This window comes from Bos taurus, chromosome 12, assembly GCF_002263795.3.
Source record: "Bos taurus isolate L1 Dominette 01449 registration number 42190680 breed Hereford chromosome 12, ARS-UCD2.0, whole genome shotgun sequence".
Taxonomy (NCBI): Eukaryota; Metazoa; Chordata; class Mammalia; order Artiodactyla; family Bovidae; genus Bos; species Bos taurus.
The window spans coordinates 69,486,941-69,504,123 of NC_037339.1; the positions used below are offsets into that span (position 1 = coordinate 69,486,941).

The 17,183-nt window shown below is 39.4% G+C and overlaps 1 protein-coding gene across 3 annotated transcripts in view; it reads right to left on the minus strand.

The window, feature by feature from the left end:
• The window catches only part of LOC515333 (ATP-binding cassette sub-family C member 4), a 185,629-nt gene that overhangs the window by 6,335 nt on the left and 162,111 nt on the right, over window positions 1–17,183 (minus strand). For all 3 annotated transcript variants that reach the window (XM_010810905.4, XM_010810904.4, XM_002691921.6), the window contains 4 exons: window positions 12,080–12,169; window positions 7,096–7,268; window positions 6,565–6,670; window positions 1,849–1,983 (listed from right to left, as the gene is read on the minus strand). In XM_010810905.4, the coding sequence (XP_010809207.2) occupies window positions 1,849–1,983; window positions 6,565–6,670; window positions 7,096–7,268; window positions 12,080–12,169 (504 nt within the window). The remainder of the gene's footprint in view (window positions 1–1,848; window positions 1,984–6,564; window positions 6,671–7,095; window positions 7,269–12,079; window positions 12,170–17,183) is intronic.

Consider the following 17,183-nt stretch of genomic DNA (forward strand, 5'->3'; position numbering starts at 1 on the left):
GATAAAATGAAATTTCTGTTACATACTGGGAACACAGAAACTTCAAAAAACAAAACGAGAAAAAGAAAGGAAAAAAAAACCCTCAATCAGGTCTGCTTCATCACAGAAGAAAATGAATGACAGGCAATAATCCTTTGTTACATGATGAACTGGGTCCCCTCCAATTTTACATATTGAAGTCCTAAATCCACCAGTCCCCCAGAATGTCATTTTTTTTGGAGACAGGGTCTTTAAAGGGATGATTCAGTTATAATGAAGTCATAAAGGTGGGTCCTAATCTAACAGACTGCAGTCCTTATAAGAGGAGAGCAGGACACACGCACACAGAAGGAAGGCCATGTGAGACAGAAGACGGTGCCTCCAAACCAAGGAGAGACCCCAGAGGAAGCCTCCCCTGCCGACACCTTGACCTCAGACTTCCAGCCCCCAGCACTGTGAGAAATGTTTCTGTTAAGTAGCCTACTCTGTGGTTCTCTTTATGTAGCTAGCAGGTACTTTTCTTTACTATTTCATGGATCATTTAAAAGGGTCAATCAGACAGTGATTCAGCTCGCCTGTACCAACATTTTCAGATATCAACAACGAAGTCAAGAAAACGTGACTTGGAAGAACCCTTTTGCAGATGTTGAGTTTTGTTTTCAAATGATTGAATTCTGTTAGAGTGAAAAGCTTGTTGACTCAGGCTAATCCTCTTGGTGTTACAGCTCTGAAGTGTACATTGATTTCTGATGTTTTTACATATTAAAAGTTGACAATCTGACAGCCTGTTCTCTTACGAGGACCAGGTATATATGCAGAAATGATGTTAAGAAAATACTCAACTGGGATGGGAATCAGGATATGTATTTATGTCTTTCTGTAGAAAGTGAAAGAAAGTGAGATTCCTGGCTGTTTTGTGACGAGATTACACAGGGAATCCCAGAAGGATGATGGGATCTTAGCAGGAAGTTCTAACCGGGAGACACTCTAGTGGATGAAAGTGTTTCGTGATGTGAAATTTCAGGGATAAGAAAATATAGCGCTCTGAGTACAGCTTCTCTATATTTGCATACAATATAAGTGATTAGGAAAAGTTCAGAACACAGTCTCTGTTGTCTCCAAACTCTTTTAGCCAGCTTGGTGACCCTGCCCAGGTACTGGTCTTCATTTCAAAGAGGATGAATGAGATAAAACAATGACAGAGAATTCAGTCCACAGTGTGAAGGCATTGTGAATCCTGACTTATCCTGATGACAGTTTCATCTTCTAGAAGGCAAAGGAAGCATGGGGGGGTGGGGGGAGGTAGGGGGTGGGGGGGTGGGGGGGCAAATGGACCTAATTCTAAACACTGAAGAATCAGGAGGAAAGTGACATACCATGGAGGAGATTCCCTTACAGATTAGAAAACAGAAGTGATCCACACATTTCCGTGCTAAATCTTTCTAGACTGATAAACAACATTCCATTTTTTTTCTCTTCCAACACTCAAATTTCCAGGATATTCCTCAACAGCACTTGCATCACAAATGTGCTGAGCACCAATCAGAATGAATGTAAAGGGTCTGCAAAATGAGACTATTCTGTGTTCCCTGAGAATCTGAACCCAGAGTCCCAACGTGTGGCCAGTTCAATCCGAAATCTCACTTGTGTGAGCACATCCTGACCCCTCCCCCACCTCTGCTGTAGATCCTCAGCAGCCCTGTCTTCCACCTCAAAAGTATTCTTAAGACCTAGTCATGAAGCTTTGTCTCTGAAGGCTTGTAATTGAAAAGGGCACAGAGTGCTTGTTACCAGACCCCTGGTGCCAGAGCATTTGAGGAGTGAACCATGGAGACGAACTTTAATTACAACTCCCCACAGTGGGCTCACCTGTTTTGCTGTTTCAGTGAGGGCAGCGGCCTCGGCCTTGCCCAGTTGTTGCACCATCTTATAAAATAGGCTGTCTCTATTTTGCAGCAAAACATATGGCTCATCATATTCTTTCAGTCTCCCTGAATCCAAAACCTGTAGATCAGCAGAAAGAAAGCATTAGCACACAATGTTTTGCAGTAACGTATTATAATGCAGACAATATTTCGGAAAGGGGTAGGACAGGGAGAACAGAGAATCTATTTGGGTGGTAGCACTGGCTGGTGTTTAAAGGGTTTGATTACCCTGTTTTACCAGGCAGACAAAGGCCTAACCCGACCTTTTATTATTATAATGTTAAAGGAAGAAAATGAAAGTTTCAGACTATGATTACTTGCACTCGCCATATTATATTCTGCCCCATGGGGTTGTTATCATTAGTAAGTGCTTTTAGCTCTCAGACTCTGAGCTTTGAAGGCTGTTTATACAGATACACAGAGTTGGGAAATTTTTTGATTCAAGAAAATCAAACTCAATCTAGCTACAAAGTAGGTTGATGTCATATAAACTGATGGCAGTAACCTGACACCAAATTAATTAACTCCACGTTGGTTTCACAGAATCTGAGCAACACTGGGGGGACAAAAAGTAAACGCTTCTGGAATTTCTTTGGGTTCCTGGAATATTTCAGGTGCTGACTTTGGCTGTAGCTTATTGCTCTGAGTGAAAGGCTGACAAAAAGAGCTGCTACGTCAACAGCTTTAGCTGAACTGCTCAGCACAGAAACAAATCTCTAGAAATCCAATTTTCTCTTTGGATGAGACTAAAGAAGCAATTAAAAAACTGAGCTCTAAATTCCAGCGATCCCTGCGTGCACAGCACACGAGGACAACCCAATCTGAATTCCCGAGCATCTGAATTTGTTGTCGCAAATTATCTTTCCTTGCTTCTTGTTCTTTCTTCAGCTGCCGGCCTTTTGGGCATTTCATTGCTCATTAATATGTCCACTAATTAGAAACTGAAAGGTAGAGGAAGGGGCTCTTAACTCTGCCTTTCTGCTTATTAGTGGCTTTGCTTAATGGTTTCAGAGGGAAGGAAGAGTCTGAAGCCATTGGCCCAAATGACGTACCTAGGAAAACAGTTCTGATGTTAAGTGGTACTTAGTTCTTCATTTAGGTCATATTTAGAGTAAATGCATCTTTGGAGAATACGCTGAGACGCTAAGCAGGACACAGGTTGTTTTTCCACATCTAGGTATTATAGTTAACTCTGTCCCAGGGTATTTAATCGCAAACATTTTATTAAGTCTCATAAAGGCCATTTTCCTGTTAAACTTTGTTTACTACTGGGAATCCCTGCTAAGAGGAGGCCTCAAAAAGAGTTCAAAAATAAATGAATCTGTTACATCTACATAATTATTAAAATGTCCTATAATTTGACATGCCAATTTCTTTGCCCTGAATGTGTAATTTTACTTAAGTATAGCATTATACAGCATAACCATTCTTCCTGATGTTGAAGAAAAAAAATGCAATTTCAAAACATAGGTCTCTCTCATGCCAGAGACTAAATTACTTTATACAATGAAGAGCTTCACATTCTTCAAAAGCCACAACTTTTAAAAATCACCTCTGAGTTCTCTGACTATAAAAACTATATATTTTTCAATAGAAAGCAGTAACATTAATATTTTTCCAACGTTCTACTTTATTCAAATTTGAATGAACACTAACTCTTTCCATTTTCTTTCATATTGTCTAAAACACACGATGTCACGGACATAGTAGTTCTCAGCACTACTCAATACCTAATAAAGGGAAAGGCAGGAAAAAAGTAACGCTCTCAAAAAGTAATAAGATTAACAATATAAAAGGCAGAAAGATCTGTTTGACCCTTAAAAGTATTAGCAATGTAATGATTGTGCATAAAGGCAGTTTTTTTTTTTTTGTGGGTGGAGACAAATCCAGGTGGACACGCGACAATAGTTCCTGGTTTTCGGTTACCAGGAAAACCTTACTAAAACAAGGTTTGAATTGATAAGAAAAGCAAAGAATATAAAAACCATAAGATTGCCTACAAACAGAAGAGGTGGGATCTGAGTTTCTCGCCTCTTGTTTTTTACATCATAGATTTCCAAAAAATTCTCTAACTGCAGACACTGAAAATATGGGCAACAATACTGTTAGGCCAATAGTAGATTTTCATAGGCCAACTTTGCTCATATTACCAAGGAGAATCTGGGGTGATCTGAAGACTGGAGTATGCAAGGATTGGAGGGAAAAGCTGTGCTACTGGCTGAAGACAAAACAGGACACAAGCAACCAGCTAATTCTAAACGGTATACGAAGGAGCATTTAATGTAGAGATAGTGCTGAGTCGTAGAAGAAAGAGGATTTCTCATTTGTCTGTCTTGCTCCACTGTTTTTTGACAAGAGAGAAAGTAAGGAAGATTACATTAGCTGTCATTATGACTCCATCATGTTTAATAAACTTAAAATTGAGAGAACATCTTTGTAAAATAGAATTCTTAGCCTAACACATTAATGGTGCTTAATGAACCAAAACTGGGTAAATCCCTTTGGAGAGTCAACACATAAACAAAGCTATTAATTAGGTCACAGTTGTTTCCCAACAAGCCTTCTGCTTGATGTACTTACAGTAAACAAAACCATATCCATCCGTCTTTGTGCAGAAGTATTCATCAGTGCAACAAAATGTGATTATTACACCGTAAGCGCTTGTAATTACACGACCTTATGGTGACAACACTGTTGGCCCTGCCCTTCATCAGCATCTGTCACTTCCCCAGCCCCTCCCCAACTGAGGCTGGCCGCCCGCTTTCTGGAGCATTGGGCTTTGTAGCAAATTGACTTGTCTTTATGTCCACATTAAAGCTTTAGGAACACTTCCTGGAAAAATTTCCAGAAAGTAGGAATACTTTCTGAAAAGGAATACTTTCTGCAAAGGATACAAGTGGGGGCATCCCTCAGAGAATTATGGGATTCATTTCTAGAACACCATGAAGATGTGAATATCACGATAAAGTGAAGCACTCAAATATTCTGATTTCCCAGGGTGTATTGAAGTTATGTTCACACTACATTGTAGCCTAGCAAGCCTGCAACAGCATTAAGTCTGCCTTAATTTAAAAATACTTCATTGCCAAAAACCTGCTAACCATCATCAGGGCCTTCAGCAAGGCAGACTAATAACATCAAAGATCAGTGATCACAGATCAAAGATCACAGATCACCATAACAAATATGATAGTGAAAGCAGTGAATGTGGAATAGAGCTGAGAGTTACCAAAAGGTGACACAGAGACATAGAGCAATAAGCACATGCAATTGGAAAATGGACTTGATAGACTTTCTCGACTTAGGGTTGCCACAGACCATCCATTTGTAAAAACTACAACACCTGCAAAGCACAGTTAAACCAAGTATGTCTATATTTCTAAATCACACAAGAAAAAACTGTCTCAAAAATGAAAGCTTTGAGAAAGAACATTATTATTTTTTTTTTTTTTGCCGAATTGAAAAGTTAACTGGTAATCAGAAGTTTTAGAACAAAACACAAGGTTTAAATCTGGGGTGGGTGGAGCACAGAGGACAATACCCCACCTCTGAAGCTGCAGTATGCGCATCTCTTAGGTCCCATCAAGTCTAATCCTGTCCTGCCTACCAAAGGAGTCAGCAACTGCCATCAGCTCAGACCAAGATGTAAGCAAGTGGCCAAGTTTATACTTCCCCATAGGACCTCCCCGTCACATCACTGATGACCCAACCAGGGAGCCCTAAACTGAAGGTCAGCCAACACAGGAGTGGGAAGGGGAGCTCCACAGTGAAGGGCAAGGTCAACCACGGAAAAAAGTCCAGTCACTGCAAAGGGGAGAGGCTTCAAAGAGAATCCTTGCGTTTCCCTTCTCTCTCCATCTTCCCCATTCACCCACATGCTCAGTCTCCACACCCGGACACTAGCATTGACTTCTCTCTCTTCCCTCAGATCCCACGTTCAATCCATCACACAGTCCACTTGGCTCCATGTTCTTCTCGATCCCAAATCCAACCATCTTACCATTTCCGCTGCTACCACCTTAGCCTAAGCCACCAGAGGGCAAAATTATGAGAGCGATGTCTGGAGATCTAACCTAGATAGTTGCTAACTAACACAATTAGCACAGTGTATCTTTTATTTTTCCATGCCTCCAATTCCTATGTAATAAGATTTCCTAAATTAAATGCTATTTGTTGAAATGCTTCGTTTTTCTCACTAGGCCTTTTCTCAAAGATTCCCCTCAGGAAATCTTGTCAATATTCCAAAAGCTGAGAAATTCTGCAACCTAACCTGACAACTTCTAGGCAGTCTAAATGAAAGGCTGATTTTATGATTAAGGGAATCCAAAAATCCAAGAAAAAAAATCTGTGACATAGGGAAAATGACTGTGTTCTTGAACAGTGAAATTTGAAGCCTTGCCTAGCATCTGAGTTATTTTTCTGGTTTTTCATCTTAATGAAAAATAACAATTCAAACAAACTTTTAATATGAAAATATAAAATTACTATATATGTTATTTAATAGCACATTCTAAAAGTGTGGGTCCATACTGGAGTTACTGTCAAGAATAAGAGGAAAAACTAACTAACTGGACATTACTATCATGTTTTACATGGAAAGATACATTGAAAAATGGAAAATAAATGGAAATAACTGAAATAACACAGGAGAGCGTCTTACCATTATCTTGTCGCTATCAATAATAGTATTCAATCTGTGTGCTATGGTTAGCACAGTGCAGTGGGCAAATTTCTCACGGATTTTTTTTTGTATTAACTCATCAGTTCTAGAAACAAAGAAGTTGAAGTTATTAGTTTGGTAAAGACAGAAAGAGCAGACTTCAGAAAAAATTACCACATAATATTTTCATAAGACTTTTAAAAATCAATACTTTAAGACATAATCTTGCTCGTCAAAAACTGAGTAGAAAAAAGTCTCTTTAAAAGACTTTTTATAAAACAATGTAAAACAGTCTTCCTTAGAAATTTCCTGAAACTATCAGGAGCTGGACTAGAAATCAAACTCCCTTAGGATGCCTCATAACAACATTAACACATTTTGGTATCTTTCTCTGTTTTCTAAAATTAATGTGATCAAGAGATAAATGTGGGCAAAAGAGAGCACTTAGAACATTTCTCAGCAATATTCCTTTATTTTCCTTTTACCACATTTAAACTTCACATTTCAATTTCATGGGCCAAAGCTCTGTACCTTGGATCCACATTGGCCGTGGCTTCGTCAATAATCAATATCCGATTTTTCCTGAGGATAGCCCTGGCAAGGCACACCAGTTGTCTCTGTCCAACACTAAAGTTTGATCCAGATTCTGCTAATTCAGTATCCATTTTACCAGGAAGATCTTCGATGGCTTCCTTCAGTTGCACCTGTGGATAAGAAAGAAGGACATTTTCCTAAAGGAACTACTACTAAAGGGGACAAGCCTCTTAGACTTAGTGCTTTGAGGTCATCAGGACTTCTTACATGTCCTACATGTACAGCCAGGTGATAGGGAGAGCTCCTTCATATCAGCAAGGAAGACAGTGGAGTCAGTGAAGGACAGAAAGGTCTCAGTGACCTATCCTGCCACAGGACACCTACTGGGGACCTCACCTAGGGACTGGTTCAGAAAGTCTCTCAAAAAATGAAGCTTTTTCTCTCAGTGTGATTTAAACGGGATCTTTATGGCTGACTCAAGTTTCCCAAACTACATCCTGCAGTGGAGTCAGTACTTTATAGAGAAAAAAGATGTTTTTAATTCCTACAGGAAGTATGGTTCTCTAAAGACATAATCCTACAAAGAATTCATTTTGGAAGGTCTGAAAGTTTAAAAAAAAAAAAACTCAAAACAATGACTAACTGTACAGCTGTAACCCTTAAGCCTATTCAGGGGGCTTCTTTCCCAAGTTTAACACTATACTACTAGGCCACTCAAGGCTGTTTAACTTCAACATCATGAAAGTTTCATAATGAATGAAAATCTTGTGAAACACAAGACACAACATAATGTTTTATTTCCCCCGCCTATGGGAGTGGATAGTGTTTAATCTACTGTTACAAGATTAACCAGTATTACAAAATTAAAAAGAAATAAAAAAAACTTTGACTGCCAAAGATAATCTGCTTTCAGAAACTAGAATTACTGTCAGGAAATTGTGACACCTCAGAATCAAAATGCTCAGAGTCGAATTCCATATAAATTGCAGATTTCAGAGCCTGGAAGACTGACACTAAATGACAAAAGGTACAAATTCAAAACAACAATGTGAGCAATTGGTCACTGGGATTTGTACAACAATGACAAAAATATGACTGTTTTAAAGGAAATAAGCCACACTTTTCTGAAATGAAGAGATCAAGCAATTATTCAGTAACTATTAAGTGCTGACTTTTTAAAAGCAAAAAACTGAGGCTGGGTCACAGGAGGAATATTTAAGAACCTCTGTATGGTTTAGAAACCTAGAAAGAGTTTCTGCCATAAGTAGCTTAGAATCAATTTTAGAACTAGGGCAAATATACAAAATAATTAGTATTAAAATATACAAACCATTAGCACGCTAACAGTCAAAATCTATTTCATGCAAGGGTAAGGAAATTCAAGGAAGTGGTAGAAACTCAAACACAAATAATAGAAAATCCTCTAGAAATGAACCTATCCATATAAAAACTGAGCAGAAGCACCAGGCTTCTTCTGTTACCTGTATTCATGTTACAGCATTAAAATAACATGACTCCTAATAAATAATTATTATCACAATCCAAATGTGTGATTTACCATTCTGAAAAAAGTTTTCTGAAACTTCACAGCATTTTATTACCAGAATTTCGTTTATCTTTCAGTTAATAATGAAAAATTACTATTGCCCACACTGAGTAGATATTACCTGAACAGAGGAATACAATGATGCTACAGGTTTCAGTTCAATTCAGTGCAGTCACTCAGTCGTGTCCAACCCTTTGCGACCCCATGGACTATAGCATGCCGGGCCTCCCTGTTCATCACGAACTCCCGGAGTTTACTCAAACTCACGTCCATCTAGTTGGTGATACCATGCAGCCATCTCATCCTCTGTCGTCCCCTTCTCCTCCTGCCTTCAATCTTTCCCATCATCAGGGTCTTTTCAAATGAGTCAGTTCTTCGCATCAGGTGGCCAAAGTATTGGAGTTTCAGCTTCAACATCAGTCCTTCCAATGAACACTCAGGACTGATCCTCTTTAGGATGGACTGGTTGGATCTCCCTGCAGTCCAAGGGACTCTCAAGAGTCTTCTCCAACACCACAGTTCAAAAGAATCAATTCTTTGCCACTCAGCTTTCTTCACAGTCCAACTCTCACATCCATACATGATCACTGGAAAAACCATAGCCTTGACTGGATGGACCTTTGTTAGCAAAGTAATGTCTCTGCTTTTTAACATGCTGTCTAGGTTGGTCATAACTATCCTTCCAAGGAGTAAGGGTCTTTTAATTTCATGGCTGCAGTCACTATCTGCAGTGATACTGGAACCCAAAATAACTATCTGCAGTGATTCTGGAACCCAAAATAAAGTCAGCCACTGTTTCCACTGTTTCCCCATCCATTTGCCATGAAGTGATGGGACTGGATGCCATGATTTTAGTTTTCTGAATGTTGAGCTTTAAGCCAACTTTTTCACACTCCTCTTTCACTTTCATCAAGAGGCTCTTTAGTTCTTCACTTTCTGCCATAAGAGTGGTGTCATCTGCATATCTGAGGTTATTGATATTTCTCCCAGCAATCTTGATTCCAGCTTGTGCTTCTTCCAGCCCAGTGTTTCCCATGATGTACTCTGTATATAAGTTAAATAAGCAGGGTGACAATATACAGCCTTGATGTACTCCTTTTCCTATTTGGAACCAGTCTGTTATTCCATGTCCAGTTCTAACTGCTGCTTCTTGATCTGCATATAGATTTCTCAGGAGGCAGGTAAGGTGGGCTGGTATTCCTATCTCCTTCAGAATTTTCCATAGTTTGTTGTGAGCCACACAGTCAAAGGCTTTGGCATAGGCATAGTTAATAAAGCAGTAATAGATAGTTTTCTAGAACTCTTGCTTTTTCAATGATCCAGCGGATGTTGGCAATTTGATCTCTCATTCCTCTGCCTTTTCTAAATCCAGCTTGAACATCTGGAACTTCACAGTTCATGTACTGCTGAAGGCTGGCTTGAAGAATTTTAAGCATTACTTTACTAGTGTGTGAGATGAGTGCAACTGCATGGTAGTTTGAGAATTCTTTGGCATTGCCTTTCTTTGGGATTGGAATGAAAACTGACCTTTTCCAGTCCTGTGGCCACTGCTGAGTTTTCCAAATTTGCTAGTATATTGAATGCAGCACTTTCACAGCATCATCTTTTAGTATTTGAAATAGCTCAACTGGAATTCCATCACCTCCAGTAGCTTTGTTCATAGTGATGCTTCCCAAGACTCACTTGACTTCACATTCCAGGATGTCTGGCTCTAGGTGAGTGATCACACCATCGTGATTATCTGGGTTGTGAAGATCTTTTTTGTACAGTTCTTCTGTGTATTCTTGCCCCCTCTTCTTAATATCTTCTGCTTCTGTTAGGTCCATATCATTTCTGTCCTTTATTAAGCCCATCTTTGAATGAAATGTTCCCTTGGTATCTCTAATTTTCTTGAAGAGATCTCTAGTCTTTCTTTGAACTGATCACTGAGGAAGGCTTTCTCATCTCTCCTTGCTATTTTTTGGAACTCTGCATTCAAATGTGTATATCTTTCTTTTTCTCCTTTGCTTTTTGCTTCTCTTCTTTTTATAGCTATTTGTAAGGCCTCCTCAGACAGCCATTATGCTTTTTTACATTCCTTTTTCTTGGGAATGGTCTTGATCCCTGTCTCCTGTACAATGTCACGAACCTCTGTCCATAGTTCATCAGGCACTCAGTCTATCAGATCTAGTCCCTTAAATCTATTTCTCACTTCCACTGTACAATCGTAAGGGAGTTGATTTAGGTCACAACTCAATGGTCTAGTGGTTTTCCCTACTTTCTTCAATTTCAATCTCAATTTGACAATAAGGAGTTCATGATCTGAGCCACAGTCAGCTCCTGCTGATCATATAGGCTTCTCCATCTCCGGCTGCAAAGAATATAATCAATCTGATTTCAGTGTTGGCCATCTGGTGATGTCCATGTGTAGAATCTTCTCTTGTGTTGTCAGAAGAGGGTGTTTGCTATGACCAGAGCGTTCTCTTGGCAAAACTCTATTAGCCTTTACCTTACTTCATTCTGTCCTCCAAGGCTAAATTAGCCTGTTACTCCAGGTGTTTCTTGACTTTCTACATTTGCATTCCAGTCCCCTATAATGAAAAGGACATCTTTTTTGGATATTAGTTCTAGAAGGCCATGTAGGTCTTCATAGAAGCGTTCAGCTTCTTCAGTGTTACAGGTCAGGGCATAGATTTGGATTGCTGTGATATTGAATGGTTTGCCTTGGAGATGAAGAGAGATCATTCTGTCATTTTTAAGATTGCATCCAAGTACTGCATTTTGGACTCTTTGGTTGACTATGATGGCTACTCCATTTCTTCTAAGGGATTCTTGCCCACAGTAGTAGATATAATGGTCATCAGGGTTAAATTTACCCATTCCAATCCATTTTAGTTCACTGATTCCTAAAACGTTGACGTTCACTCTTGCCATCTCCTGTTTGACCACTTCCAATTTGCCTTGATTCATGGACCTAACATTCCAGGTTCCTACGCAATATTGCTCTTTATAGCATCGGAACCTGCTTCTATCACCAGTCATATCCACAACTGGGTGCTATTTTTGCTTCGGCCTAGTCTCTTCATTCTTTCTGGAGTTATTTCTCCACTGATCTCCAGTACCATACTGCAGGGTAGTTAGGATATTAATTCACTAGGTCACTAGTAGAATTTGAACCCTTAATGTTAACTTCTAGTTCAGTGCTCTGCTAAGGACAAAACCATGTTATCTAGTTGCTTTGGGTTCTAGGGAAAAAGCCAAAAAATGTGAAGCATTATACTGCTGGTTTTCATTATCATCAGTACACATATTTTAAGTGCACCAATGTCATCAACATTCTTCTAGGAGGTAAACAAAGCCTGTTAAACTGATAGGCTCCCATTAATTACCTGCAATGCTACAAAGGTACACACACAGGAACTGATGTTAACATGTTAATTACACTACATAAATTACCTCTTCTAAGGCATTCCACAGTTCCTCATCTGAATGCTCATTGAAGGGGTCCAGATTCTTCCTCATTGTTCCAGTGAATAAAACAGGTTCCTATATACCCCAAAATAGGAAATGTTATTTCAGTAAACTACTTTTGTCTTACACAAATGCTTACAGAAAATAACTTAAATTCAAAAATTACCCAACATTCATTATAATCATTAATAACAAGGTTACGGGACCTTCGCTGTGTCACGTGGCATGAGGGCTTAGCTGCTCCACGCCATATGGGATCCTAGGTGCTAAATTGCAGATCGAAACCACATCCCCTGAATTATAAGGCAGATTCTTAAGCTGGGCCCACCAGGGCAGTCCCAAGAGGTGTTTGTTTTGATGAAGTGATCTGCTTTTCATATTATACTCTAGAGTCATAACTTAAGCTAATCTATGGAATAAATTGGTTTTGAAAGGCAAGACTTTTTGGATGTGCCTAGTGGTCCAGTGGCCAAGACTCAGTGCTCCCAATGCAGGGGGCCAGGGTTCAGTCCCTGGTCAGGGTACTAGAGTCTCACCTGCTGCAACTAAGGATCCTATGTGCTGCAACAAAGCAAGCGCACAGCCAAATAGACTAAATAAATACTATTTTTTAAAAAAAGATAGACCTTCCTTCCTTCCTTGAGCAATAAAAGGTTCCACAGGATCAACATGTTTGGGAACGGTGTTTGGGTGGTTCCAGAGAAAAGGAACGGGGACCCCATTTGAAGTTCAATCACAGATTTCATAATAAGGGCCTCGCTCCATTGTCATTTCCTTCAACTTCTTCTCTTTGGAAATCTTGTTGGAGTGAATGAGTCTCTCCAAATACTAGGGGACTAAAACGAGATTCTTTGCAGAAAGAAGGATCCTTCACTTCTGAACCCTTGACCAAGGCCTGTAGTTGATTTATGCTAAGTGTTAAATGGACCCCTCAGACACTCTATAGGCTTCAGGGGGATTCTGCTAATTGTCACCAATTCACTGTTGACTGTCACAAAAAGAAAAGAAATTAACATCTCAAAATGCTATAAGGGTGCTCACCTAAGTCTATATTGTTGCTCTCAGAGGATATAGTTGGCAGCATCTATTGTTTATTTAGCAGCAATGGAGGAGAAACAATTGCTTTGTACCTAAGAATATTTCTGTTTGCTATGACATGTCAAAAACATATTTCAAAATCAGTAAAATTTCAATCAAAACTTGTGGAATGAAAAGAATGATTGAAGCTATAAAGACAACAGGCAATTTGTGAACAGTGTCTGTTTAAATATGTCAATGTATTTTATGTGTGGTGATCATTTTGGTTTCTACTCACTCTACTTTCATCCACTTGACAAATACGAAACCATTATATTATCTTCAAAAGGTAACAAAAGTGCTCACAGTAGACACATACTCCGAGGGCAGACAATGGTCAGATTAATGATCATTTCTGACAGATATTATTATTAAAGTACCCACTTATAACCAACAGAGTTAATAATCATATAAATAAGTGTTGTAAAACTATTCTGCAGGCAGAACACTTCAGTGCAGAGATTTATGGTAGGACCTACAAGCTTCATGAAAATATACACTAAATTTATTAGGCTAAGAATCTTCTTTTCTGAAGGCACAGAATTAAACCTCACTTAATAAAAAGTAGCTGGCACAGTACAGTTGAAGAACAAACACTCTTGTACAACGTAGTATTTTAAATGAAGCATCGGTTTCCAATCTGTTTTTCATCAAGGTTTAAAGTCAGATGTAATCCTTTGTGCCATATTCAACAGTAACTTTTTCCTTCGTTATGAATATGACACGAGTTCATATTAGGTGTGTGACCCAAAAATGGCCACGCTGAATCACACCATTTAGTTTAGTGATACCCTTGACACAACAGAAAGACTAAAAAACGGCAGTCTTAGTATAGGCTGCTGGAAGAAAGGATTGTCACCTTTGTAGGATAACAATCCTACAAAGAAACCCTACCTACTAAACTTCTAACGCTTAAAATGACCCAGGACCAAGACAAAAAATGTACAAACGGTAACAAACAAGACAAAATAAAGCACAATCATTTCAGTCCCAAACTAAGACTATCATGAGTGGCTACTACTAAGAAATTAACACAACACTGTAAATTAACAATTGTTGTGGTTTAATCACTAAATCGTGTCTGACTCTTTCACGACCTCACAGACTGTAAACTTGCCAGGCTGCCCTGTCCATGGAACTCTCTAGGCAAGAATACTGGAGTGGGTTGACACCTCCCTCTCCCGGGGATCTTTGCAACCTAGCGATTGAACCCGCATCTCCTACATTGGCAGGCGGATTCTTTACCACTGAGCCACCAGGGAAGCTTCATAAATCAACTATGATTTAATTTTTTTTTAAAAAGTATCTACTGCTGCTGTTTACTGGTGTCCTAAAGCTCTGTTCTCTTTTCGAATCTGAGGACTTTTCATAAGTGGAAACTCATCTCCCTGTTTCAAGAATAAGAGAAGCACCTGAAGTCACTTTAAATTTTGGTACCCTCATCTTTTTTTTTTTTTTAGATCCTGGAGCCTCTGAATGAATTAATCATCATCCATATTCAGAAGAAAAGGACATTGTTTGCCAACAAAGACAGAAGAATTTAAGTCATGTAAAGTCCTCTTTCAGGAGCTCCAGGGAGCAGTTCCAAGAAGAAGACTTCAGTGTCAGGAACAAAGGGTGACTACTTTAGGCTAGAATCCAGTTGTATTTCTTTACTAGTAACAGCATATCCTACTCTTCTCTTTCAGTTTAATTCTCAACAAGATAAAAAGGGAAAGAAAACCAGAAAACCACGGAGAAGTCAAAGAGATAGCTCTGGTTCACCTTCTTCAACTTTACTGAAGAAAACGCAAGGAACAGAAATACCAAAAGAGCAGAGGGGGCTGTTTAGAAAATACCAAGCTTTTGCTTTGACAGAGAGAAAAACTATTAAATATAGGAAATGAATCTAATCATAATTAAGATGATGGCTGCTGATCTGTGCTGACCTCTGGGCTACAATCATAAACACTGAATTGACATGGAATCCCTCTTCAACAGAAAACATTTCCTTGTGCCATTTTCTGTAGGTACAAAGAACCATCCAAAGAGGCTCATATTAGCGATTAGACTCGGGGTAACTTATTATTCTTCCCAAGACCCAAGTTTCCTTACTGGCAAAAGGGGCTACTGGTGCAAGGCTGATGTGTGAAGCTGGAACAACAGTGATTAACACTGACCAGGAGCCCAGCCCAACAGGGGACAGGGAGGGGCAGGATCTATCCAACTGCAAGCTCAGTCCACGGATCAGAAAGTCAATTTTGTGCCTTGTGACTGTCATTTTATCTTTTATATTAGCTGGAACAGAATGGATATCCTAGATGGTTTTAAAATCCATTTAAAAAAAGAGCAAAGCTAATTAGAAGAATGGGGAGTGAAAAGCAGCATAAAGGGTAATAATGTTCTTTTAAATTTTTGTGTGTGTGTGTGTGTGTGGACATGAAATCATAATACAAAGCAGTTCTACTGTGGATGACAGTCAACAGGGTATTGAAGTCCTCACAGGGTGATCAGCTGCTCAGGCTCTGGAGTTGGGAATCACCATAAAATACATACGAAATTCAGGCTCTGGTGCTTACTTGCTAAGTGGGTTAAGCTCATAGTGCCTCAGTTATCAAATCTTTCAGATAAGGAAAACAAGAGAATTATGAGGATTAAGGAGGAGAGGGTAGGAAAGAGGCCAACGTGTGTTAAGAATTCCACAAGTGTTAGGAATTATTATTAATACTGTGTAACTTGTCAGGGGCTGCAATAAAAACTAGAGCAATAGAAATAAGAGACAGAAGTCATGTCTTCAAGGAGAGCAAGACAGCTGTCAAGAATGTTGAAAGCATTGAGAAAAATGCCAGAAGTCTTCGTGGGGGACTGAAAAGTATGACTGGGGTACAGGGTGATCGTCAGGAAAGAACCTGGTGGGAGGGGAGCCAATAACTAAGAGAAAAAGTGATATTCTTTCCTCTTGCTCCTTGGAGAAAAGACATTTCATAGATTTTTCAGTTAGGCTTTTCACTAAAACTCTACTGCATTGCTTTTTAATTTTGCTTCGCTCTTTAAATTTCTATAAACAATGTGGTTTACATTATAAGCAATAAAAGTAATGCAAATCACCAAGGACTACAAAAACATGAAAAGAAAGAGCAAAGCCTTTCCAAAATGTGTTAGTCTTTTAGAAATAACACCTGAAAGGTCAGTGCCTTCATTCTTAAGAATACGTATAATTACTATTGACTGACTGGTGCCAAGAATCAGCCATGGGCCACAAACATTTTCTAATCTAAGTTACATTTTTAGTGTTAGTCACTCAGTCATGTCCAACTCTCTGTGACCTCATGGACCATCAGGCTCCTCTGTCCATGCAATTCTCCAGGCAAGGGTACTGGGGTGGGTAGCCATTTCCTTCTCCAGGGGATCTTTCCAACCCAGGGATTATACCCAGGTCTCCCACATTGCTGGAAGATTCTTTACTATCTGAGCCACCAGGGAAGCCCACATATTTTTAAAAAAGTATTTGTTTAATTTATTTGTTTGGCTGCACCTGGTCTTTGTTATGGCATGTGACACCTGGTTTCCTGAACGGGGACTGAACCTGAGCCCCCTGCACTGAGAGCAGAGTCTTAGCCACTGAAGCACCAGGGAAGTCCTTAGTCATATCTCACAACAAATCTGTGTCACATTAGTTTCTAGACCTGGTTCAAGGACCAGGACGCTGGACCTCCAGACAAGTGACTTCCTCAAGGCTCTACAGTCCTATGAGACAGAGCAGGAATTAAAAGGTGGCTCCTGTTGACACTCAGTCTATGCTCTATCCATGGCTGCCTCCTGAATAATCTCCTGGGACACTTTACACAAACATTCTCTTTTATCAAATAGCATTGCGCCTCAAAAACAAAGACATAGAGAGTGAAAAAATAAAGTTCTGTGTTTACAATGGTTAGTGATCATTATCTACATGGATACAAAGCTTAGCACTGTTTTGTAAGCACGCTCCCTGGAGTGTGTACACAGAGCATGCTCAAACGTAGGGTGGAAACTG